The 26,869-nt window shown below is 45.6% G+C and overlaps 1 protein-coding gene across 1 annotated transcript; it reads left to right on the top strand.

The window, feature by feature from the left end:
• Positions 1 to 5,108: 5,108 nt before the first annotated feature.
• LOC144593760 (actin, cytoplasmic 2) lies at positions 5,109 to 26,641 on the top strand. The gene is made up of 8 exons (XM_078399815.1): positions 5,109 to 5,230; positions 7,455 to 7,580; positions 9,300 to 9,428; positions 12,465 to 12,660; positions 13,590 to 13,714; positions 17,459 to 17,646; positions 24,662 to 24,795; positions 26,409 to 26,641. Exons 2-8 carry the CDS (start codon positions 7,506 to 7,508, stop codon positions 26,639 to 26,641), a joined length of 1,080 nt encoding a protein of 359 aa, XP_078255941.1. The 5' UTR covers positions 5,109 to 5,230; positions 7,455 to 7,505.
• Positions 26,642 to 26,869: the final 228 nt, after the last annotated feature.

The raw sequence follows: 26,869 nt of genomic DNA, 5'->3' as shown, positions 1-26,869 counted from the left end.
CTCCTCCTTCCCAGATCTCCCTCTATCTTCCTGTCTCCACCTATATCCTTTCTTTGTCCCGCCCCCCTGACATCAGTCTGAAGAAGGGTCTCAACCCGAAACGTCACCCATTCCTTCTCTCCTGAGATGCTGCCTGACCTGCTGAGTTACTCCAGCATTTTGTGAATAAATACCTTCGATTTGTACCAGCATCTGCAGTTATTTTCTTGTAATATATCTTGACCATCTTTGATCGGACTTTACTGGCTTTGCCATGCACTAAACGTTATTCCCTTATCATGTATCTGTACACTGTGGACGGCTCGATTATAATCATGTATTGTCTTTTCGCTGACTGGTTAGCACGCAACAAAAGCTTTTCACTGTACCTCAGCACACGTGACAATAAACTAAACCAAACTAAAGTCAGCAGTGGCTGGAGATTTTAAGCACAATTCATGAAGTTTGCTGGAATGGGCAGAAGCTACAAACAATTTCAATTATTGGTATTATTGAAAGCAGAATCAGGAAAATGGTCAGAGTTGGATGGAAACAACGGTCAATGCATCCTAAAAAAGATAGTGACAGTATCTGACATATTTATTCACAAAATGCTGGAGTAACTCAGCAGGTCAGGCAGCATCTCAGGAGAGAAGGAATGGGTGACGTTTCAGGTCGAGACCCTTCTTCAGACCCGAAACGTCACCCATTCCTTCTCTCCTGAGATGCTGCCTGACCTGCTGAGTTACTCCAGCATTTTGTGAATAAATACCTTCGATTTGTACCAGCATCTGCAGTTATTTTCTTATACTATGTGTGACAGTATCTGAAGAAGGCAAGAAAATATTGCGATTGAAACTTTCACCATAACCAAAATCCTGCAGTGTGTTCCCGTCCTTTAGTTTTTTTTATTTAAGGAAACAGAATCCAAGCTGCATTGTTGGGTATTTTATTTGTTATCTCAGTAGAAAATGATAGGTTTTGCAGTATTTAAAATGATCCTGTTGTTTGGAGCCAGGAAGAGGAATCTGTGCTCAGGCAGGAAGATGAGCTGGAACATCTCTTGCAGTTGGCTGATGGGGAAAGCAATGATGAGAACCACTCCTCGCCTGACACGTACCAGGGGACCACCAGCAGTGGAAAGGTAGAGCTCTCAAAAATAATTCTGAGGTTGCGTAAAACACATTGGCCAAATGCTCACGGTATTCACTTTTAAAATGGATTAAGATACAAACTTTTGCATAACAGACACAAAAAGCTGGAGTAACTCAGCAGGTCGGACAGCATCTCTGGAGCAAAGGAATATTCAGGCCCTTCGACCCATTGAGTCCCTGCCGACCAGTGATCCCTATCCCCATGAAGATCAGCCATGATCATATATTGAATGGTGGTGCTGGCCTGAATGGCTACTCCTGCACCTATTTTTCTATGTTTCTACTAACACTATCCTACACACACTTGGGACAATTTACATTTTTTACCAAAGCCAATTAACCTACAAACCTGTACGTCTTTGGAGAGTGGGAGGAGACAGGAGCACCCGGGGAAAACCCACGCAGTCATGGGGAGAACGTACAAACTTCGGAAACAGACAGCATCCTTAGTCAGGATTGAACCCGGGTCTCTGGCACTGTAAGATGGCAATTCTACTGCTGCGCCACCAGGCCAAATGGTTTGGTTTAGTTTAGAAGGTACAGCATGGAAATGGGTCCTTCGGCCCACCGGGTCCATGCCGAACATCGATCACCTGTTCACACTAGTTATGTGTTATCCTGCTTTTTCGTCCACTCCCTACACAGTAGGGACTATTTTACAGAAGGCCAATTACTCTACAATCACTTTGGGATGTGAGAGGAAACCGGAGCACCCGGAGGAAACCCATGCAGTCATGATGAGAACATGCAAACACTGTACAGACAGCACCTGAGGTCAGGATCAAACATGGGTTTCAGGAACTGTAAGGCAACAGTTCTACCAGTTGCTCTTTAGCCCATTGGATTGAATAGTGCAGTGGAAAACATAGTCACAAACATAGGAAGCTGATGGGCAACTTTTTTGCTCACAGGACGGTGGGTATATTGAGCGAGGTGCCAGAGGAGGTAGTGGAGGCAGGTGCTATAACACCATTAAAAAAAACACTGGGTAGCATGGTGCCTTACAGCACCAGAGACCTGGGTTCGATCCTGACTACGGGTTGTTTGTACGTTCTCCCCATGACCTACGTGGGTTTTCTCTGGGATCTCCGGTTATCTCCCACACTCCAAGGACGTACAGGTTTGTAAGTTAATTGGCTTGGTATAAATGTAAATTGTACCTGGGGTGTAGGTTAGTGCTAATGTGTGGGGATCGCTGGTTGGCGTGGACTCGGTGAGCCAAAGGGCCCGTTTCCACGCTGGATTTGTAAACTAAACTTGGCAGTACATGGATAGGTAAGGCATAGAGACATACTGTATGTGCTAAATGCAGGCAAATGGGACTAACTGTTGGGCATGGATGAGTTGGGCTGAAGGGCCTGTTTCTGTGTTGTATGACTATGAGCTGAGCAAAGCATAAGCCATTGGCTGCAAAAATGGCTCCCTTGACAGGGTCCCTACAATGACTACATTTGTAGCTTCAGAGGAATTCTCTTGCCAATGCATCCATATTGGATTACCAGGCATTCATGCGGTACCTTTGATTGAGACTATTCCTGGTGAATCACGTCCTGTTTGGTTAACTATGACGAATGGGCTAGGATTTAACCCACTGGCGGAAAGGGATGTCGGTTTGCAAGTTTGCAGAATCATTCAACCGACATAGATAAGGTAGAGAATCAGAACCTTTTTTTCCTAAGGTGGATACGTTAAAGACTAGAGGGCGGAGCTTTAAGGTGAGGGGCAAAATTTAAAGGAGGTATGTGGGGCTAGTTTTTACATAGTGCCTGGATTGCACCGTCGGAAGTGGTGGTGGAGGCAGATACGATAGTGGTATTTAAGAGGCTTTGGGATAGGCACATGGAAGTGGAAGGATTAGAAGGATATGGATTATGCACAAATTGGGCCAAAGGGCCTGTTTCCATGTTGTGTGACTCTCTGTGCAGGTAGGGAAGAGTTGTCTTTTGTGTTCGGCACAGACATTGTGGGCCGAAGGGGCTTTTCCTGAGTATTCTACCTTTGGATATTTCTGCCTGTCTCGTTTACTGAAGAAGCTGTTGTTACAGGTGATGATGTCTCTGAGCGAGCTCTCGGAAGCTGGAGTGATTGGACTGGACGACGACCTGTGGATGGAAGCGGAACAGCCCGAATTTCATTGCTGTTGCCTGTGCCCGCGTGCGAATTGTGACGTAGAGCACAGGCAAGAAGAAAGAGGCTCGAGGCATTGTGGCTCTTGCCCTGCAAACTCCAATGCTGCTCCATCTGTCCGAGCCCCAGGCTCGGCGCTTCAAGTTAATTCCAGGCTACTTCAAGAGTTGGAGGAACTGAACCAAATTGAGGACAGAATTCTGGAAGAGAACTTGAAAATCCGGGAGCTGTGTAGCTCTGAGGAAGAGCAGAGTGTTCAGATTCCAACATCGCACGTGCCAAACGCAGGCCGATCAAGCGCCAACGAGGAGCATGCACGGTTCTTGATGGAGCTGGAGAGGGAAAGGGAAGAGGTGGAGAAAATGGAGCAAAGTCTAGCAAGGGAAGAGAAAATGAAATCCAAAAATTTGAAGAAACAGCCACAAATTCCTTCGAGGACGAAGTGTGATAATCCGAAGAGACACGCAGCGAGGTCTTCAGCATGTGAGGAGACAACTCGTTTAAAACCCAATCCAGTGATTGACGGTAAAAGCTCTTTTCAGTCGGTAGGAAGGAATTTAAAGCCTAATGATAAAAGCAAACTATGCGTGACCAACTCAAAATCAAATCAGGTCCCTGCTTACCACAAGCGATCTCTGGTCAAACTCAATATTGGTCACGGCACAAAAAAAGCCACCAGAACTGTTCAATCCAAAAATAGTTGCGTGCAGGACCAAGGTCTTGGTCTGACTATGAATAATATTGTTGAAAAGAATTCATCATGCACAGTCGATGAGCAAATATTTATTCCCTCATTGCGCAGTGAAACCTGTACACCATCAGATAAAATGGAACATCAGTTTAATAGTGGAGTCTCAGAAGAAGCATGTGTGGAGAATTGGCCAAGCATTGATAGCCACGAATGCTTTGCGTTGACAGATGAGTGCAAGGGAGTGGACAGTGTCGATGCCGAGACCGTCTGTTTTCATCCAGCAGAGGGCGGCGCTGAGCAAAACAGTGCACCGCTACTTGGAGTCGACAGAAAGGGAACTCTTGCACAGTCCGCCCAATTGAATGAAATCATTAAAAGTGATGAAAACTATAGAGCGGAGCGCAAAAACCGAAGAGACTCCACTCTGAAAAGCAAAGAGGAGCCCAAACCAGCACTGCGGACTAATGTTGCTGTCAAAGTAGAAAAGCTTCCAGCTCGTGCAACTCCTCAGAGTTGCCCTGGAGATGCCGTTGTGGCAAAACGCGGTGAGAAGGACCAGCAAAGAGTTCCCGTGCCCAAACCCAGAAAAACCATGAAACAGTGCCAAACCAAAAGTCACCTAGAAGGGACCAGTCCTTTCGGAAAAAGTGCTGAGCCTGCTGAGGTTTCTGCATCTGTGGAAACCTGCTCTGCTTCAAAGGAGCCCAAACCACAAGTGCCTCTGGTGGCTGGTGCTCGACACAAATCTAATGCCAGTCTCCAAATCAGGAACAAACATAAATCACAAGACACCAATAAGGATACACATCCTACCAGCCCCTCCGACAGCTCGGTAAACGTAAAGATCGAGCGGGCAGATTGCAAGGTAGATAATTCCGTAGCTGAAGCGAGTTCTTTACTTGACTCCTCTGAGAACAGCAAAGCGTGTTCTTGGGGAACAGACTCCAAATTAGTGTTAAATGGAGATGTGTGTGATGAAGATAAATGTGACGAACAACACATTATTTTATGTAATGAACAAAAACGGGAAGCCAGTGCAATTTGCAGCAGCAGCTTAGAAACAGGAGAGTGTTGCATACCTGAAATACTGCATTGTGATGAATTCAGAAATACTGACGCTCAGGAAGGTTCTGTACATGTGGAGGAAGATGATTCAAGCCATTTGCACGGTTTTCCAAATCAAGACGCGCATCGTATATTTGAAGATTGCCGTGCAAGAGTGTCTGTGACATTTAATTCAGCAGTGAATACATACGCCTTTCAAGCATCTGTGATCAAGGTAACAAAATATATTTATTTGAAAAGGTTGTGATTTGACTTTTGTGGATTCAGAATGTGGACTCTCAGAATCTGGAATAAAACACAAGTGCTGGAGTAACTCAGTGGGTCAGGCAGCATCTCTGGAGAAAAGGTAGAAAGGGAATAGGTCACGTTTCCAGGGTCGAGACCCTTCTCCAGACTGACAATGTTTTGGGTTGGGACCCTTCTTCAGACTGAAGGGTTGGTGTTGAGGCCAGGATTTATTACCCATCCCATATTTCAAGGGACAGTTAAGAATCCAACATGTTGGTCTGGATCTGGACTCCCACATAGACTAGACTGGATAGGACGTGTTGATTTCCTCTCCTAAAGGCGAATTGTGGGAGTTTAATTAGACTTTGACATAGAGGCACATAGCTCTTATCTATATATCTATACACTAAAACTCTTGTTTGTTTGTTTGTTCGTTCCTGAACTACAGCCAAACGGTACACGATAGTGCGACAATTTTAGGCCCACCTTACTCACCGTCATCCCTTTGGTGCTAATGGAAGAGGTTTTATTGAAATCGGTGTTATATTTTTTAAGTCATTCACATTTTAAAGTTTAAATCTATCTCCGAGGGAGGGGGGGGGGGGGGGGGAGTGGGGTGGAGGGAGAGAGGGGGGAGGAGGAAGGATAAGGGGTGTCGAGGGTGATGAAGGGGGGGAGGGGAGCAGGGAGGAGGAGAGGGGAGGGGCGGGGGGGAAGGGGAAGGGGGAGGCGGCGAGCATTGGGTGCTGCCCCAATGCAGGAGAGGTTTGGACCTAACTGGTCCACTTGGTCTAGTTTTGTACTAAAACACTAAAATTCTGGAGTAACACAGCGTATCAGGCAGCATCTGTGGCAACATCAAGAACCACTTTTTCCCCCAGTGAATTTCATGAGACTTTCACCATCATCAAACCTTGCATTTTTGTCCCACTCAAAACCTATAGTTACTGACCCTGAAAGCTAAAATCATCTTCGGGGCACGACTCTCGACCATGTTTTATTGAACCTGAAATGAGTTGAGTTTAAGTTATTGTCATGCGTATCGGGGTACCGTGAAAAGCTTTTGTTGCATGCTAACCAGTCAGCGGAAAGACTATGCATGATTACAATCGAGCCGTCCACAGTGTAAGATACATGAGAAAGGGATACATGAGGAAGTGCATAACATTTAGTGCAAGATAAAGTCCAGTGATAAGGAGTTAAAGTAAGAAATTTTGCTGTTGGAGTAGAGATTTAAAAGAGTGGAGTGATTGTAATGTGTGATTGCAGATCCACCTTGGTGAGCAGCACACAAAGCAGCTTGGCTAGGGTGACATTTTAGGACCTCTGTATTTGGTTATTGTATCAGTTGGTCTCCCTGTTCAATCCCATAAACTTTATTGCTACCAAACTCATCTCCATTGTCTGTTAACAATGTGAATCCTGAAATCGATGGAACTTTGATAGGTCACCCGTCTATAATTTGGCAAAGTCTGATTTAAAAGCACGGATACCTGCATGGGTTTGGGAAAGTTGATTGATTGATACACGTCACCTGTACTTGGTACAGTGAAATTCTTTGTTTTGCATATAATACACTAGTATGCAGTGTCACCATGTCTGGGGTGCCAACAAAGTTACAAAAAGTATACAATATAGTCCCTTTATATATTTTTTAAAATGCAATATAGTCCCATTATAGTCGGCACTGGGCTTCACTCACCCACACCTGCAATGGACCCCAACTGTACTTCATTCAATCTAACTTCAAGTAGCCCTTGCTCTCTCGCTCCATCCCCTCCCCCTTCCCAGTTCTCCAACCAGTCGTACTGTCTCCGCCGACATTTTATCTCTGTTTGCTTTGTTCACTACTCCCAACTAGCAATGATCTACTCTACATTTTCCTTGATCTCCATTCCCTTGGACCTGTTTTCACACCTTACACTTCCTTACCTATACACCCCCTTACCTATGCACTGCCCACTCCCCTGACAACAGTCCGAAGAAGGGTCTCGACCCGAAACGGCACCCATTCCTTCCCACTAGAGATGCTGCCTGTCCCGCTGAGTTACTCCAGCATTTTGTGCCCATCTGCAATATAGTCCCGATGGTTGTCCCCCCTCCCTTCCCCCATCCCCCCCCCCTTCCCCCTCCCCCTCTTTCTTCTCTCGGTGGTGCGTCCACAACCGACACGTACAGATTGTTAACAGCTGTTCATTTTCTGCCACCAGCGGGTCTGTGAATATGAAACGCCAATCGTATTGGACACTGGTTCGGGCCTGATGAAAGCTGGCTTTGCCGATCAGGAACTGCCAACAACCATATTCCCCACGTTAGTCGGACGACCCAAGTACGAGGTAAATGTTGCTGACAGCCTGGTCACGGCGAGGCAGCAATCTAATCGTAAAACAACTGTTTTGTGATCAACTTCTGAAAGTGAGAGACTTTATACAGGATCAGACTTCACAACAAATGCCATCCGTTTTTATGTTGAAGATTGCATAATATAATAGGGTGGCACAAAGCCACAGCTGGTAGAATTGCTGCCTCACAGCACCAGAGACCCAGGTTTGATCCTGAACTCGGGTATTGTCTGTGTGGAGTATGCAAGTTCTCCCTGTGACCGCGTGGGTTTCCTCCAGGTGCTGTTTCCTCCTGCATCCCAAAGACGTGCAGGTTTGTAGGTTAATTGGCCTCTGTAAATTTCCTCGAGTGTATCGGAGGTGGATGAGAAAGCAGATAACATTAACCTAGTGTGAACGAGTGATCAATGGGTGGCATGGTCTTGGTGGGCTGAAGGGCCGGTTTCCATCCTGAATTTCAATAGTTCAATCGTGCTTTATTATCATGTGTGCAAAACATAGTGAAATTCTTATCGAATCGCCAGATTCAGCACCTTTTCCAAGTCCGTTCAACGCATTAGGTCCTATGGAGCGGCGCCAGATCCAGGCGAGCCCCTGAATCGTTCAGTGTACCGACATTCCTCTTCTTGCCCGATCACCTTTATGCCCTGGGACAATTAATTAATCAATTACTGCGCTGCAGATCATTTTTCAAAATCGCTTCCCAAGTGTGAGTAGCTGGCAGGCAAGGCTCCGTGGTGCAACAATTAACAGGTTTAGTTTCAAGAAACAGCATGGAAACAGGCCCTTCAGCTCACTGAGACCACGTCAACCATCGATCACCCGTTCACACTAGGTTAATGTTATCTGCTTCCACGTCCACCATCGATCACCTGTTCACACTAGATGAGTATGCTCAATCTACAAGTAGTAGCTGAAAATGGCAGTTTAACAGCACTGACAAAAAGTGCTGGAGGAACTCGGCAGGTCAATAGACAATAGGTGCAGGAGGAGGCCATTCGGCCCTTTGAGCCAGCACCGCCATTCAATGGGATCATGGCTGATCATTCTCAATCTGTACCCCGTTCCTGCCTTCTCTCCATACCCCCTGACTCCGCTATCCTTAAGAGCTCTATCTAGCTCTCTCTTGAATGCATTCAGAGAATTGGCCTCCACTGCCTTCTGAGGCAGAGAATTCCACAGATTCACAACTCTCTGACTGAAAAAGTTTTTCCTCATATCAGTTCTAAATGGCCTACCCCTTATTCTTAAACTGTGGCCCCTGGTTCTGGACTCCCCCAACATTGGGAACATCTTTCCTGCCTCTAACGTGCCCAACCCCTTAATAATCATATACGTTTCGATAAGATCTCCTCTCATCCTTCTAAATTCCAGTGTATACAAGCCTAGTCGCTCCAGTCTTTCAACATATGATAGTCCAGCCATTCCGGGAATTAACCTAGTAAACCTACGCTGCACGCCCTCAATAGCAAGAATAGGTCGGGCTGCATCTGCAGAGGAAAAGGAGGGGTGACGTTTTGGGTCGGGACCCTTCTTCAGATTGATTGTATTCGGGGGGGGGGGGGGGAGCTGGTAAAGAGAGGCAGGGGTGGGACAAAGTCTGGCAAGTGATAGGTGGATACAGGTGAAGGGGGTGGGGGGGATTGATTGGAAGGCAGACGGAATGACAAAGCAGTCCGTTAAACTGCGTGAGAAATGTTTGTTTTCTTCCAGAATGTGTACATTGGGAGGAATCAGCAGGATGTTTACATTGGCCATTCTGCTCAGCATATGCGAGGAGTTCTCTCCCTGCATTACCCATTGGAGCATGGAATTGTAACCGACTGGGACGAAATAGAACAGGTATACCGGACTTGCACCCTCTGTTTCTGAGCTCTTACGTCATGAGAAAAAACTTTTTCACCCAGAGAGTTGTGAATTTGTGGAATTCTCTGCCACAGAGGGCAGTGGAAGCCAAATCACTGGATGGATTTAAGAGAGAGTTAGATAGAGCTCTAGGGGCTAGTGGAATCAAGGGATATGGGGAGAAGGCAGGCACGGGTTATTGATTAGGGACAATCAGCCACGATCACAATGAATGGCGATTCTGGCTCGAATGGCCTCCTCCTGCACCTATTTTCTATGTTTCTATGGATTATACCATTTTACTTTAGTTTATTATTACCACGTGATTCCAGGTTTTTTTCCCAACTGTTATTGGGCAACGGAACCATCCTATCAACAACCAGAGAGCAGTCCTGAACTACTATCTAACTCAGTGGAGCCCCTCAGACTATCTTTAATCGGACTTTACTGGACTTCATCTTGCACGTTAATTCCCTTTATCATGTATCTGTTTGCTGTGGGTGGCTTGATTGTAATAATGTATAGTCTTTCCACTGACTGGTTGACACACAATGAAAGCTTTTCATTGCACCTCCTGACACGTGCCAATAAACGAAACTATGCACCGAGGTATATGTGAAAGGCTTGTGTTTGCATGCCATCCAGTAAAATAAACATAGAAACATGGAAAATAGGTACAGGAATAGGCCATTTGGCCCATCGAGCCAGCACTGCCATTCAATTATCCACAATCAGTACCCCGTTCCTGCCTTCTCCCCATATCCGTTGATTCCACTATCCCTAGGAGCTCTATCTAACTCTCTTTTGAATGCATCTAGTGAATCAGCCTCCACTGCCTTCTGAGGCAGAGAATTCCACAAATTCACAACTCTCTGGGTGAAAAAGATTTTCCTCATCTCAGTTCTAAATGGCCCACCCCTTATTCTTAAGCTTTGGCCTCTGGTTCTGGACTCCCCCAACATCGGGAACATGTTTCCTGCATCTAGTATGTCCAATCCCTTAATAATTTTAAAGACCGTACCTGAAAACAATCAAGACATCCAAAGTGCACAGATAAAGGATAAACGGTATAACATTTAGTGCAAAGGTATTTCTCCAAAACATGTCATGCAGACGCCTACCTGATTGTGTATTAAGGTAATGATGTTGAATTAAGTCATTTAGTAACTGGGATAGGTAAGATTAGCAAATAGAATTGAGTTTTACCCATGCGTCTCTGCTGGAAGTGGATGAATGAAGACATTTCATGTGACACAAATGGGCACAGCTACTGCCTTACAGCGGCAGAGACCCAGGGTCGATCCTATCTACGGGTGCTTATCTGTACGGAGTTTTATGTTCTCCCGTGAACTGCATGAGTTTTCTCCGAGACCTTCGGTTTCCTCCCACACTCCAAAGACGTACAGGTTTATAGGTTAATTGGCTTGGTATAAATGTAAAGCATGTCCCTAGTGTGCATAAGGTAGCGTTAATGTACAGGGGTCCATGTGGACTCGGTGGGCCAAAGGGCCTGTTTCTGCGCTGTATCTCCAAAACTAATACCAAAAACTAAAAACAAACATTTGAAGTGTTACGTCTTGCTACATTGATATGGGTATTTAATTTTAAAAGGGATGACAATTGTTTAGAATTCATGCATGTGAAGATCTAGAGGGGGATTGTTTTCCTATAGAATTGTAGTGGTGTACAGGATGGAAACAGGCCCTTTAGCTCAACCTATCTATGCCGATTAAGGTGCCTTCCTGACAGCAGCAGTTCCTATCTGCCTCTGATCTAATAGTGTAAGCAAACATTTGGTTTGTGATTTTTTTTCTCTCATCATCTGGAATCAAGGCAAGACTCTCCCTCTTTTTATGCTTATGATCCATTTGCTCCTCCACTGAATTTAAACAGCTGTTATTCATTGATTAGCAAAGTTGGCGTTTATTGTCCGTCAGTGAGCCATTTTATTAAAAAGTCTACATAGTTACTTTTATTAACTAAGCTTTATCACTTTGTATAATTACTTTATTGTCAATAAAACCAGCTGTGAGCTGAAGCTGGAACAATGAATGCACCACCTGTCCCTTTACCTCCCCCCTCGACTCCATCCAAGGACCCTAACAGTCTTTCCAGGTGAGCCAGAGGTTCACCTGCACTTCCTCCAACCTCATCTATTGTATCCGCTGTTCCAGATGTCAATTTCTCAACATCGGCGTGACCAAGCGAAGGCTCAGCGATCGTTTCGTTCAACACCTCCGCTCAGTCCGTCTCAACCAACCTGATCTCCCGGTGGCTCAGCAATTCAACTCCCCCTCCCATTCCCGATCTGACCTTTCTGTCCTGGGCCTCCTCCATTGTCAGAGTGAGGCCCAGCGCAAATTGGAGGAACAGCATCTCATATTTCGTTTGGGCAGTTTACACCCCAGCGGTATAAACATTAACTTCTCTAACTTCAGGTAGTCCCTGCTTCCCCTCTCTATCCCCTCCCCCTTCCCAGTTCTCGCACTAGTCTTCCTGTCTCTGACTACATCCTATCTTTGTCCCACGCCTTCCCCTGACATCAGTTGGAAGAAGGGTCTTGACCCGAAACGTCACCCATTCCTTCTCTTCCGAGATGCTGCCTGACCCGCTGAGTTACTCCAGCATTTTGTGTCTACCCTTCGATTTAAACCAGCATCTGCAGTTTTCTTTTCCTAAACGTTAGTGCAAGGTAAATCCAGTAAAATCTGAGCAAAAATAGTCTCGGAGTCACCAATGAGGTAGGTATTAGTTCAGGACTGCTTTCTAGTTGTTGGTAGGATGATTCAGTTGCCTGATAACAACTGTTCCTGAATCTGGAGGTGTGCATTTTCACTCTTCTATACCTTTTACCCGATGGGAGAGGGGAGAAGGGGGAGTGGTCAGGGTGTGACTCGTACTTGATTATGCTGCTGGACCTTCCGAGGCAGCGTGAGGTATAAATGGTGTTTAAAAGGGATCGTCTTGTCGGCTTATTTGAAGAATATGGTTCAATTGAAACGAAGGATTAAAAATATAATCCGCTTATTTCAGATCTGGCATCACACGTTTCATCAACAACTCCATGTTGACCCAAAAGAACACCCAATCCTCATGACCGAGGCAGCCCTGAACCCACACAGGAACCGGGAGCGGATGGTTGAAATTATGTTTGAAGTCTTCAACGTGCCTTTTTCCTATGTGGCAATGCAAGCTGTTTTAGCACTTTATTCCAGCGGACGAACTACAGGTATTCTAGTGGGAAAATAACTGCACATGCTGGTACAGACCGAAGGTATCACAAAATGCTGGAGTAACTCAGCGGGTCAGGCAGCATCTCAGGAGAGAAGGAATGGGTGACGCTTCGGGTCGAGACCCTTCTTCAGACTTCTTCAGACTGAAGAAGGGTCTCGGCCCGAAGCGTCACCCATTCCTTCTCTCCTGAGATGCTGCCTGACCCGCTGAGTTACTCCAGCATTTTGTGATACCTTCAACAGGTATTCCAGAGTGCTTCCTCTCATTGTGCATTTTGGAGATAGGATGTGTCACTCCTTTTCTTATCGCCAGTCAAGAGTGTTTTATCGACATATGTCCCGAAACGGAACAATGTAATTCTTACTTGCAGCAGCCCGACAGAGTATGTAAACATGTAGAAAGAAACTGCAGGTGCTGGTTTATACCAAAGATGGACACAAAGTGCTTGGGTAACTCAGCGGGTCAGGCAGCATCTCTGGAGAAACACGGATGGGTGATGTTTTAGGTCGGGATCTTTCTTCAGACCCTGGAGTCTGAAGATATGTAAACATAGTACGTAGAGGCATAGGGGCCAAATGCAGCTTAGATGGGGCTTCTTGGTCGGAATGGACGAGTTGAGACAAGGGTCCTGTTTCCATACAGTATGGCTCCGAGTCCAAGTGTGATAAAGAGTAAAGAAACCGTTGCAGAGAAATAGCCAATGTTATAAAGTAACTGTGCTTGCAGGAACTGCAGATGCTGGTTTATACCAAAGATAGACACAAAATGTTGGAGTAAGTCAGTGGGACAGGCAGCATGTGGAGAAAAAGGATGGGTGATGTTTTAGGTCGGGACCCTTCTTCAGACTCAATGTCTTGTAGAGTACCTAGTATTTTCAATAGTACTGCTGCAAGATTGATACACTCTCTGCTTTATAACCGACAGGTATAATCCTGGACTCTGGAGATGGAGTGACACACACTGTGCCGGTGTATCAAGGTTACAGCCTCCCACACGCCATCCAACGCTTAAATCTGGCTGGACGTGATCTCACAGAGCATCTGAAAAAGGTAGGTGAGATCTTCACGTGAGAACGAACAGATTGGGCATGAGCACAGTCATCGGGGGGGGGGGGGGGGGGGGGGGGGGGGAGTTTTATGAAGACTTATGAAGGTTTATCACCCAAGGCCTAGCTAGGGGCTACAACGTGAGCCACGACAACAGCTGTGACAAACGGATGGTGCGGCAGCCGGTGAAGAAAGGCTCGCTGGTGCAGTCCAGCACCATCAGCACCTAGTTTTAAGGTGAAACCACACAAAGCTCTGCAGATTGAATCAGTCTGAAGAAGAGTCGTGACCTGTAACGTCATGTCTCCATGTTCTCCAGAGATGCTGCCTGACTCACGGATTTCCTCCAGCACTCTGAGGTTTTGTCCATTAACCAGCATCTGTGGTTCTTTGTTTCTACCTAGTTTTAAAGTGATTCTGACTTGCTTAAAGGTTTGTGGAACGTAGTGCTAGCATAAGGTCGCGGAGTGCCTGTGTGCTGGAAAGTTTCAGCAGCTTAGGCTAACTCTATCAAATGGTCATCGATCTGAAACACAGCTCTGTCTCCTTCTCCGCAGATGCTGCCTGATCTGCAGAGTATTTCCTGCCCTCTCTGTTTTTATTCCAGAATCAGCAGTTTTTATTTGTGAGTTTTGGAAGTTGTCTTATTTAACCTTGTTGGCGCCCTGTACTCTGCATACTTTGTGTATTGTATGCAAAACAAAGAATTTCACTGTGACGTCACATGTGACAAAGTATCATTCGTTCATTCATTCAAACACTCAGAAATTAAATCCCAGGCAATCAATTGCTACATTTTGAAGGCATTGTTATTATGCAGTTGTTTTTATAAAGTTGTGAATGGGAGAAGTGTTTGGCGCTATGTGGGGTGGCACAGCAGTAGAGTTGCTGTCTCACAGAGCCAGAGACCCAGGTTCAATCCTGACTATGGATGCTGTCTGTATGGAATTTGTACGTTCTCCCTGTGACCACGTGGATTTGCTCTGGTTTCCTCCTAAACACCAAAAAGCGTTTTGTTTGTAGGTTAATTGGCTTCTGTAAGTTGTAAAAATTGTCCCTCGTGCGTAGTGCCAGTATTCGGGGTCATCGCTGGTCTGCGCGGACTCGGTGGATCGAAAGGCCTGTTTTGGCGCTGCATCTTTAAAGTCTACCCTGAAGATGAAGAAAATCACGAGAGGATTAGATTGGGTGGATGCACAGAGTCTCTTGCCCAGAGTAGGTGAATCGAGGATCAGATATAGGTTTAAGGTCAAGGGGAGAAGATTTAATAGGAATCTGAGGGGTAACTGTTTCACACAAAGGGTGGTAGGTGTATGGAACGAGCTGCCAGAGGAGGTAGTTGAGGCATGGACTATCCCAACATTTAACAAACCGTTAGACAGGTACATGGATAGGACAGGTTTGGAGGGATATGGACCAAACATAGGCAGGTGGGACTAGTGGTAGCTGGGACATGTTAGTCGGTGTATGTATGTTGGGCTGAAGGGCCTGTTTCCACACTGTTTCACTCTGTCTCTGTAACTAAGATGGTTTGACGATACTGTGAAATGCTGGGCTAGTGTTGCTTCTGTGTCACAGAAATGTCAGTGGCCATGCCATATAGATTTACACTGAGAGCCTGCACAGCTGCCTCTGGAGGACCTCTGTACAGCCCTCTGATATCATTGGCATCAAGAGAAACTGCATTGGAAATTAGACTCGGGTTATTCAAATTCTGGCTCCACAACTTGTTTACACCTTTAGACTTTTTTATTTATTTTTTATTAAAAAAAACATTTTTTTTAGAGATACAGCACGGAAACAGGCCCTTTTGGCCCACCAGGTCCGCGCCAACCAGCGATCCCCGCACACTAACACTATCCTACACCCACTAGGGACAATTTTTACATTTACAAAGCCAATTAACTTACAAACCTGTACGTCTTTGGAGTGTGGGAGGAAACCGAAGATCCGGAGCAAACCCACGCAGGTCACGGGGAGAGTGTACAAACTCCGTACAGACAGTGTCCGTAGTCGGGATTGAACCCAGGTTTCCGGCGCTGCATTCGCTGTAAGGCAGCAACTCTACCGCTGCACCACAGTGCCGCCCCACTTTAGGGATACAGCGTAGAAACATAGAAAATAGGTGCAAGAGTAGGCCCTTCGAGCCAACACCGCCATTCAATATGATCATGGCTGAGCATCCAAAATCAGTACCCCGTTCCTGCTTTCTCTCCATATCCCTTGGTTCCGTTAGCCCTAAGAGCTATTTCTAACTCTCTTTTGAAAACATCAAGTGAATTGCCCTCCATTGCCTTCTGTGTAAACAGGCACTTCGGCCCACTGAGTCCACTCTGGCCAGCGATCACCTTGGACACCAGCATTATCCTGTACAGTAGGGACAATTTACAGAAGCCAATTAACGTACAAACCTGTATGTCTGGGGTGTGGAGGGAAAACCGGAGCACCCGGAGAAAATCCACCCTGTCACGGAGAGAACGTACAAACTCTGTACAGACCCAAACAAACTCCAACGTACAAACACCTGTGCATCAGGAGTGCAGATGCTGATTTACAAAAATGGACAGACCTCAGAGTAAATCAGCGGGTCAGGCAGCATCTCTGGAAAACATGGATAGGTGATGTTTCTGGTCAGGACCCTTCCTCGGACTGTTGTGGTGGAACTAGCAAATTTAGCAAAAGGTTTTTGTGAGCAGAAATATTTTCCAATTTTTTTTAACAACTGCTGGAAGAACTTGGCAGGTCATGCAGCAACTGGCACGTGGGTCTGAAGGGTCATAGACTCCAAATGCTGACTGTTTCATGCTCTGTTGGTGCTGCCTGATATTCGGAGTGCTGAATGGTGCAGCGATAGAGCTGCTGACCTCGGGTGCTGTCTGTGTGGAGTTTGCACGTACTCCCTATGACTGCATGGGTTTCCTCCGGGCGCTCTGGTTTCCTCCCATATCAGGGATGTAATGCTGAAGCTCTATAGGGAGCTGGTAAGGCCGCATTTGGAATATTGTGAGCAATTTTGGGCACTATATCTGAGGATGTGGTGGCTCTGAACAGGGTCCAGAGGAGGTTTACAAGAATGATCCCAGGAATGAGTAGGTTAACCGATGATGAGCGTTTGTCAGCACAGGGCCTGTACTTGCTGTAGTTTAGAAGAATGAGGGGGGCCTCATTGAAACATACAGAATAGTGAAAGGATTTGGATAAGGTGGATGTGGAGAGGATGGTTCCACTAGTGGGAGAGTCTAGGACTAGAGGTCACAGCCTCAGAATTAAAGGACGCTCTTTTAGGAAGGAGATGAGGAGAAATTTATTTCGTTAGGGGGTGGTGAATCTGTGGAATTCTTTGCCACAGAAGGCTGTGGAGGCCAGGTCAGTGGATATTTGTAAGGCAGAGATAGATTCTTGATTAGTACGGGTGTCAGAGGTTATGGGGAGAAGGCAGGAGAATGGGGTTAAGAGGGAGAGATAGATCAGCCATGATTGAATGTCTGAGTAGACTTGATGGGCCGAATGGCCTGATTCTACACCTATCCCTTATGACTTTATGACCTTATGACCCATAGACATATGGCCATTGCAGGTTAATTGGCTTCTATAAATTGCCCCTAATGCATGAGAAGAGTGGATGAGAAAAGTGGGGCAACAGAACTAATGCGAACGGGTGATCAATGGTTGCCGTGAACTTGGTGGGCCGAAGGGCCTGTTTCAATTTTTTTTTAAATTAATTAACTTTTTTTAAAAATCTTGCAGCTATTGAAGGAAAGAGGCTATTCGTTTAATAGCACAGCAGAGCGGGAAATTGTCCGAGATATCAAGGAGAAGCACTGTTACGTTGCTGAAGATTATGAAGCTGAGCTGGGCAGCCCAGAACATGTCCAAGTGCTGCATTATACCCTGCCAGATGGACAGATCATCACACTGGGAGATGAGATGTTCAGGTAAAGCAATGAATGTGAATGCGTTGGTGCTGTTTGGGGGCATCTGGATAAGCTTCAGAGAATTGTGATAAGCAATTTATTGTCATCTGAATCTTTCATGTGTAGCAGACAAGAAAATATCAAGCTTTTGATCTGCTGACAATCTAAACTTGTACTTTGTAATAATTTCCTTGTGCAATAACTTGACAACTTCACTTAAGTACAGGCCCAAAGACGTACAGGTATGTAGGTTAATTGGCTGGGTAAATGTAAAAATTGTCCCTAGTGGGTGTAGGATAGTGTTAATGTGCGGGGATCACTGGGCGGCACGGACTTGGAGGGCCGAAAAGGCCTGTTTCCGGCTGTATATATATGATATGATATGATATGATAAGTGGGACGTTAAATTTGTTTAGTTTAGAGATGCAGCGTAGAAACAAGCCCTTTGGCCCACCCAGTCCATGCTGACCATCAATCACCTGTTCACACTAGTGTTATCCCATTTTTGCAACCATTCCCTACACTGCAGGGGCTATTTACTGGACCCAATTAATCTACAAACCCGCATGTCTTTGGGATGTGGGCGGAAACCCACGCTGGCATGCGAACATGCAAACGTTATTATAGTCTTGTCTATCTTGTCATTGTTATGATTTAGATTTAGATTTAGAGATACAGCGCGGAAACAGGCCCTTCGGCCCACCGAATGGCCTCCTCCTGCATCTATTGTCTATTGAGTCCGTGCCGCCCAGCGATCCCCGCACATTAACACTATCCTACACACACTAGGGACAATTTTTTTTACATTTACCCAGTCAATTAACCTACATACCTGTACGTCTTTGGAGTGTGGGAGGAAACCGAAGATCTCGGGAGAAAACACACGCAGGTCACGGGGAGAACGTACAAACTCCGTGCAGACAGCACCCGTAGTCGGGATCAAACCTGAGTCTCCGGCGCTGCATTCGCTGTAAGGCAGCAACTCTACCGCTGCGCCACCGTGCCGCCCTATGCATGAAATATGCTTTGACAATTGAATGCAGAATTTGTGTAGAAGTCGGATTTGCTTACTCCAGGTCAGCTGTAACCTGGGGAGCCCCTGTAAAGGGAGATCAAGATATTCAAGAAGGTCGTCGAAAATGGTGAAAGCACATTTCAGATCCAGTAAAGCAGCACAACCCAAATAGGAAGCATGGGGCAGTGCCAGAATTATCCTTTGGTCTCATTTTGTGCAAGCTGCAAGTGCTTTAAATAATAACTTGTTTTTTAAAAGTGTCGAATTTATCTTTTTGTAGCACTGTATTGTTTCACTTGCAACAATCCCTTTGGAATCTCGAGTGAAATGCACCAGACTTCTTGAGGTCTGCCTGCTTGTAGCCAGGTTCACCAATTGGTCTGAAATGGGTGCTGAGGCCTTTGTTTACACTCACAATGTTCTCTATTAGGCAGCTGATCAAAAATCTAAAATATTGATCTTTGCCAATATGAACTTATCTATTACTCGTGTGAAAATGGGGGGTGTGGGAGGTTCATAAGTGATAGGAGCAAAATTAGGCCATTCGACCCATCAAATCTACTCCGCCATTCAATCATGGCTGATCCATCTTTCCCTCTTAACCCCATTCTCCTGCCGTCACCCATAACCCCTGACACCCGTACTAATCAAGAATCTATCTATCTGCGTTTAAAATATCCGTTGACTTGGCCTGCACAGCCTTCTGTGGCAATGAATTCCACAGAGTCCCCACCCTCTGATTAAAGAAATTCATCCATCTCCTTCCTAAAGGAACGTCCTTTTATTCTGAGGCAATTGCCTCTGGTCCTAGACTCTCCCCCTAGTGGAAACTTCCTCTCCACAATCATTCTCTCCAGGCCTTTCACTATGCGGTAAGTTTCAATGGGCCCCCCCCCCCCCCATATCTTTCTAAACTCCAGCGAGTAGAGGCCCAGTGCCACCAAACGCTCATCATATGTTAACTCACTCATTCCTGGGATCATTCTCATAAATCTCCTCTGGACCCTTCAATGCCAGCACATCCTTCCTCGGATGTGGGGCCCAAAACCGCTCACAATACTCTAAATGAGGTCTCACCAGCACCTTATAAGGGCGGAACGGTGGCACAGCGATAGAGTTGCTGCCTTACAGCGCCAGAGACCTGGATTTGATCCCAACCATTGGTGCTGTCTGTACGGAGTTTGTACATTCTTCCCGTGACTGCGTGGGTTTTCTCGAAGATCTTCGGTTTCCTCCCACATTCCAAAGACGTACAGGTTTGTAGGTTAATTGGCTCAGTATAAGTTGGGTAGGAAAATAACTGCAGATGCTGGTACAAATCGAAGGTATCACAAAATGCTGGAGTAACTCAGCAGGTCAGGCAGCATCTAGGAGAGAGGGAATGGGTGAGGTTTCGGGTCGAGACCCTTCTTCAGACTGATGACTGATCCACATCAGACTGAAGAAGGGTCTCGACCCGAAACGTCGCCCATTCCCTCTCTCCTAGATGCTGCCTGACCTGCTGAGTTACTCCAGCATTTTGTGACACCAGGCTCAGTATAAGTGTAAATTGTCCATAGTGTGTGCAGGATAGTGTTACTGTGTGGGGAACGCTGGTCGGTGCGGACTTGGTGGGCTGAAGGGCCTGTTTCTGCGCTGTATCTCTAAACTAAAAAAACAAAACATAAAGCCTCAGCTTCAGGGTGCAATAATCTTGGGCGTTTTGACCTAATTTTCCATCTGGGAATCGAGAATACGTTCTTCCTCCTTTACACCTTTATGGACTTGTTTTGCTACCAGGTGTCTCAATTCAAGCTTGGTTGCCAATTTGAATTTGCTTAAAGTTCTTTTGTGTTCACACCTGCTCATGTAATGCATAATAATACTATTTTGCATCTCTCTTCACCCTTTTGAGCATCTTTGCATAACAAAGCTCAGTCATTTGTATTGGATTGAATGGTGCATTTTAGATCAAAATCAATTTGTTTACAATTTATAATAAATTTGCCCAAGGATGTTCTTGAATAAAATGAAGAGCAACATTTCCATAGATGAAATTACTAGTTCAATTTAAATTTTTACTGTGCATAATACAAGTGAGTGCTTTTATTACAAGATTAAGTTGTACAATAATTTTATTTCCCAATTCTCAAAGCGTTAGGCTTTTTTTATTTGTTTCAAAGTAGGCTTTGAAGCTCAGCTATATTATAATTCACTGTAATTGTGAATACTATAATTGACTGGATGTTTTCAAGAGAGAGTTAGATATAGCTCTTAGGACTAGCGGAATCAAGGCATATGGGGAGAAAGCAGGAACGGGGTACTGATTATGGATGATCAGCCATGATCATATTGAATGGCGGTGCTGGCTCGAAGGGCCGAATGGCCCATGTATACCCTTATACTCAGTCTAGGTCAGCCCTTGATGTACACTGTGGTATAATGTTCAGAGACAATGAATCGGTTTGCGTTCATGATCTGGAAGACTGCAATTAGATTGTTGAAAGACCAATGGGTGAGTCCTCATCCCCAATACTAGTGTAATGCCGGGACTTAGCCTAGGCATTCCTTGTAAGTGCAGGAAGGAACTGCAGCTGCTGGTTTACACCAAAGATGGACACAAAATGTTGGAGTAACTCAGCGGGTCACGCAGTCTCTCTGGAGAAAAAGTTTGCAAGTGATAGGAGCAGATTTACGCCATTTGGCCCATCAAGTCTATTCCGCCATTCAATCATGGCTGATCTATCTCTCCCTCCTAACCCCATTCTCCTGCCTTCTCCCCATAACCCCTGACACCCGAAAAAGGATGGGTGACGTTTCAGGTCGGGACCCTTCTTGTGTCCTGAATTAATGTGGAGGGGAGTGAACTGGAGATAAGAAAAGGGTAGGTCCTGGGGTTCAGCACTAAAGTTGGTCTAAATCAGAAGAGGCGCCTACTATCCTGCTGCTGCCTCCTGCCCCAGTGCTTCTCCGGCAGGCAACTCGTAGAGTCTAATGGGACAGCATGATCTGTTGGAGATGTATCGGCTCCTGAGCTGGGGATTATGCCCCTGAGCCGTGACAAAGTAACCTGGTGCAAAGTCAGCAGTCTCTCTTCACACCAATGCAGACGTAGATTACTAGGAGAATGACGCAGAGATTGGTGAAGTGGTGAAGTGGCAGACAACAGGGAAGGCTGTTAGAGGGATACAGTGGGATATTCCTGGACTTCTTGGAGCAGAATTAAGCCATTCGTCCCATCAAGTCTACCCTGCCATTCAATCATTCCCTCTCAACCCCATTCTCCCCAGAACCCCTGACACCCGTACTGATTAATAATCTGTCAATGTCCGCCTTCAAAATATCCATTGACTTGGCCTCTTACAGCCATCTGTGGCAATGAATTCACCACCCTCTGACTAAAGAAATTCCTCCTCACCTCTTTTCTAAAGGTACGTCCTTTTATTCTGGGACTATGGCATCTTGTCCTAGACTCTCCCACTAGTGGAAACGTCATCTCCACATTCACTCTATCCAGGCCTTTCACTATTCCGTAAGTTATAGATCATTAACAGATATGGGCAGTCGGTCAAAACCTATTTCCCAGGGTGGAAATGTAGGCGGCTAGACAACAAAGCTACAAGGTCAGGAGGACCAAAGTTTAAAGGAGATGTGCAGGGCAAGTTTTTTGCAGGTTTTTTTTACACATACAGTGGTGGATCGACCTTGAAGGCTCCGGTCGCAGGGCCTGGACTTACCATCTCGGAGGCTTCGGCCACGGGCCCTGTGGACTGCAACATCGGGAGCTCGCAGGTCCCTGGCTGGCGACCGGCTTTCGGGAGCTCCAGCCGTAGCGGCTTCGACCGCCCCGAATCACGAGGCTCGATCGACCCGCTCGCAGGCCCGTCTTCGCCCTGCGTGGCTCGGCCGCGGCACCTTCCATCGCCCGGTGGCGGTTCAGGACCTTCATCGGTCTGCTCGGCTCGGCTTGGGACCTTCCATCGCCCGGCGGGGGCTTCAGGAGTCGGGAGCCTCAATCGCCTCGAGGCAGCAGTTTGACTGCCTGACTGCGCGGGAGAGGAAGGGAGGAGGAGATAAGACTTTTCTTTGCCTTCCATCACAGTGAGGGTGTGCCTGGAGGAATCAGTGTGATGGTTGTCTGTGTTAAACTGTAATTGTGTGTCTTGTGCTCTTTATTGTTTGTGACTGCATGGTAACGACAATTTCGTTCAATTCATTTTGAATGACAATAAAAGCTATTTGATTTGATTGATTTTTATTTGGATGCTTGGAACACATTGCCTGGGGTGGTGGTTGGTGGTGGAAGCAGATGCAATAGGAGCGTTTAAAACACTTTTAGATAGGCACATGAATGTGGAGGGATAAATGCGGCATAAGGCATTAGTTTAATTTGATATTGTATTCGGCATAGACGTTGTGGGCCGAAGGGTCAATTCCTGTGCTGTACTGTTCTGTTTTAGTTTAAAGATGCAGCATAAAAAAGGACCTTTCAGTCCACCAAGTCCATGCCTCCACCTAGTTCACACTCTTCTATGTTATCCCACTTTTGCATCCACTCCCAACACACGGTGCAATTTACATCAGCCGGATACCACTATGGCTCTCCGACCATGTTCTGATCTAAAACCCGCACATCTTACCTATAAACCCGCATGTCTTGGGGATGTGGGAGGAAACTCGCCTGAGTTTGGGATTGAACCCAGGTACTTGGCGCTTTGAGGCAGCAGCTGAACCATTGTGCCACCCTGCTCTATATACAAGTTGTAATTTTTAATATTTGAGTGAGTTTCAATGATTTTACTTGATTTGTAATGTTTGCTGTGCCCTCTCAGTTTTATGAATGTAAACATTGTGAGATTATTTTTAATTTGATTATTTTTACGTACCTTGTGCGTAATGTGAATATTAGATATGTGAGCCTGGATTGCACTGACAGTCTCACCAGGTGCCCATAGTTCCTAGACTGCTGCCATGTGTCTGCACTGGGCACACATTGGGCCACATTGGAATGCTGGGAGCCAGGCTTCTGGAGAAAGACAGAGCACCATAATGGAAGAAGCAGAATGTCACAGGGGCAGGAGACAGCAACTTTGGGGCAATAGCAGGCCAGAGACCCGGGTTCGATCCTGACTACGGGTGCTGTCTGTATGCAGTTTGTACGTTCTCCCCATGACTGCATGGGTTTTTCCTGGGTGCTCTGGATTCCTCCCACACTCCAAAGATGTACAGGTTTGTAGGTTAATTGGCTTGGGTATAGATTGTAAATTGTCCCTAGTGTGTACGATAGTGCTAGTGTACAGGGGTCGCTGGTCAGCATGGACTCAGTGGGCCAAGGGGCCTATTTCCGTGCTGTATCTCTAAAATAAACTAAAGATCTGCCAAATGTTTTCACATAAAAATGCTAAGCGATAAACAGTTCTGAGATGCAAAGTGATTTTGTCTTTATTTCCTTGCTGTTTCTGGTGCATTAAATATTTGATCGTCTGTCTGTTCACTAATTTCAGGAATCTGCAGTGTAGTGGGCTCCAAAAACACATAAAAGGATCAGGGCTGTGGTTGGGCATTTTCCTGCCGTAGATAAACTCACGTTCCGGCCTTTCTATAAATGTAGATGGTAACTGTAAAGTGAAAGAGTCATGTGAAATAGAAAAGGACAAAGTGCTTGAGGGAATTTAGCAGGTCAGGCAGCATCTCTGGAGAACACGGATAGGTGACGTTTCAGGTCGAGACCGTTCTAAAGACTGAGGTGCCGACGCAGGCAAGTGTTGAGAAAACACACCTGGCTGTGGTAGAGTGTCTGGGCCACAATATGGTCCTAGAGCCATAGAGAGGTCTGAAGAAGAGTTCCTTGTTTCCACAATCATGTAAAATAGTCATCCCGCACTGCCCTCCATGGTAAGGAACGTGAAAAACGTAGATTGGGGATTTCACACTCTTTAATGCTATGCTAGACGATCAAATTGTTGAGATGTTATATGAATATTCTTTCTAATTAAAATGCACATACATTCTTCATAATTTTCATCTGCCCCTCTATTCCAGGGCTCCAGAAGTCTTGTTCAAACCTGAGGTGATTGGAAGGGATCACTATGGAATTCACGAGAGTCTTCTCCGCTCCATTATACTCTGTGATGTGGACTTACGGAAAACCTTTTTTGCAAACATTATTCTTTCAGGTAAATTGACTGTCAATATGTATCAAAATAACGTCCCAGTTATACAGTAGATAGACACAAAAAGCTGGGGTAACTCAGTGGGAGAGGCAGCATCTCTGGAGAAAGGAATGTGTGATGTTTCGGATCGAGATCTTTCTTCACACTAGTTCACACTAATGGTGCTTTTTAAATCTCCTGAACTGCTCCTCCTTTCAGCTGCTCACTCACTGCTGAAAATGACCAGGGCTCGCACTTGGAGCAGGGAGAATCCTCAACAATAGTGCCAGAACGATTCATTGATCGGGCTTGTATTCGCACAGAAGGAAATAAAATCAATGCATTAGGTCAATAAACCTTCGTCCCGTTTGGATATAAGGTCAACTTCTGACCTACCTTCTGCCCTGCAGAATGGGGTTAGGAGGGAGAGATAGATCAGCCATGATTGAATGGCAGAGTAGACTTGATGGGCCGAATGGTCTAATTCTACTGCGATCTATTGCATTTTCCCCAGTCTTCCCTCTGCACTTATTTCCAGCGCCAGAGGTTCCCTTTTTAACGTACATGTATTCTCCAGTTCCAATTTTTATTCAGTCTCCATCTGCTCCTTCCCATACAAGTCCTTGTGTTCTATGCTTCAATCCTTCTTTCAAAATTAAACAACATTTGATGGCAATGAGCCTCTACTCACTGGAATTAAGAAGGATGAGAGGGGGACCTCATTGAAACTTACCAAATAGTGAAAAGGCCTGGATAGAGTGGATGTGGAGAAGATGTTTGCACTAGTGGGAGAGTCTAGGAACAGAGGCCATAGCGTCAGAATAAAAGGATGTACCTTTAGAAAGGAGGAGGAGGAATTTCTTTAGTCAGAAGGTAATGATTCCGTGGAATTCATTGCCACAGAAGGCTGTGAAGGGCAAGTCAATGGGTATTTTTAAGCCGGAGATTGACAGATTATTGATTAGTGCGGGTGTCAAGGGTTATGGGGAAAGAGCAGAATGGGGTTGAGGGGGAAAGATGGATCAGCCAGGATTGAATGGTGGAGTAGACTTGATGGGCCAAATGGCCTAATTCTGCTCCTATCACTTATGAACACGACCCATTATTTTTTCCCACAGTAGCTGGAAGGAGTATTTTCTAATTGTCAGACATTTAGTGCTAGATCTGCCAGGTAGAATCTAGAATTTATGCAGTTTTCAAGATTTCAATAAACACGTTGATTGAAAGATACAGCATGGAAACAGGCCCACCGAGTTAATGCCTTCTATCAATCACATGTTTACACTAGTTCTATGTTATCCCACTTTCACATCCACTCCCTACACACTAGGAGCAATTTTCCAGAGGCCAGTTAACCTACAAACTCGCACGTCTTTGGGCTGCGGGAGGAATCGTAATCACCTAGAGGAAACCCATGCAGACATGGGGAGAATGTGCAAACTTCAGAAAGGCAGCTCCTGATGTCAGGATCGAAACAGGATCTCTGGCGCTGTGAGGAAGCAGCACTACCGGCTGCACCACTGTGCCATCTAGTGCCACAGTATAATTTGGGTTCGGAGATGTGAAGGCAAAGGACAGTTGCTGAATAAATTATGCGAGGGGAGGTTGGTATTCTAAATCTGTTTGCTTTCCCAAAGGCGGAAACACGATGCTGACTGGATTACCAGCAAGAATACAAAAAGAAATCTCTTCCATGGTTCCTGTAGACCTATTGGGACATGTGCATGTTACAAGTCCAGCAAATCGGGACTTCACAGTGTGGAGTGGAGGTGCTGCCTTGGCGAGCTCATCTGCCCTGGACTGTGCCTGGATCAGCCAAGAAGAATATCATGAATTTGGTTCCAAAATTGTTCATAGGAAGTGTTTTTAATTTAGAAAAACTGGACTATGTTAAGGATTTCATTTATTGATCTTCAATGCAATAATTATTTAAGCAGTGTTAATTTATAGCAATATTCCAAAATAAGCTACATATAATTTATACCAGTTTACAAAATGTTCCCATGTTGAGCTTGTTCAGAGAGGTATTATCAGAGATGTTTCAGTGCTTGCAGTTTGATGTTTGTTTCGGCAAAGTGTGTTCCCATTCATTTTGGGG

The sequence above is a fragment of the Rhinoraja longicauda genome, chromosome 5 (genome assembly GCF_053455715.1).
Source record: "Rhinoraja longicauda isolate Sanriku21f chromosome 5, sRhiLon1.1, whole genome shotgun sequence".
Taxonomy (NCBI): domain Eukaryota; kingdom Metazoa; phylum Chordata; class Chondrichthyes; order Rajiformes; family Arhynchobatidae; genus Rhinoraja; species Rhinoraja longicauda.
This window is presented reverse-complemented; position numbering and strand designations above follow the sequence as displayed.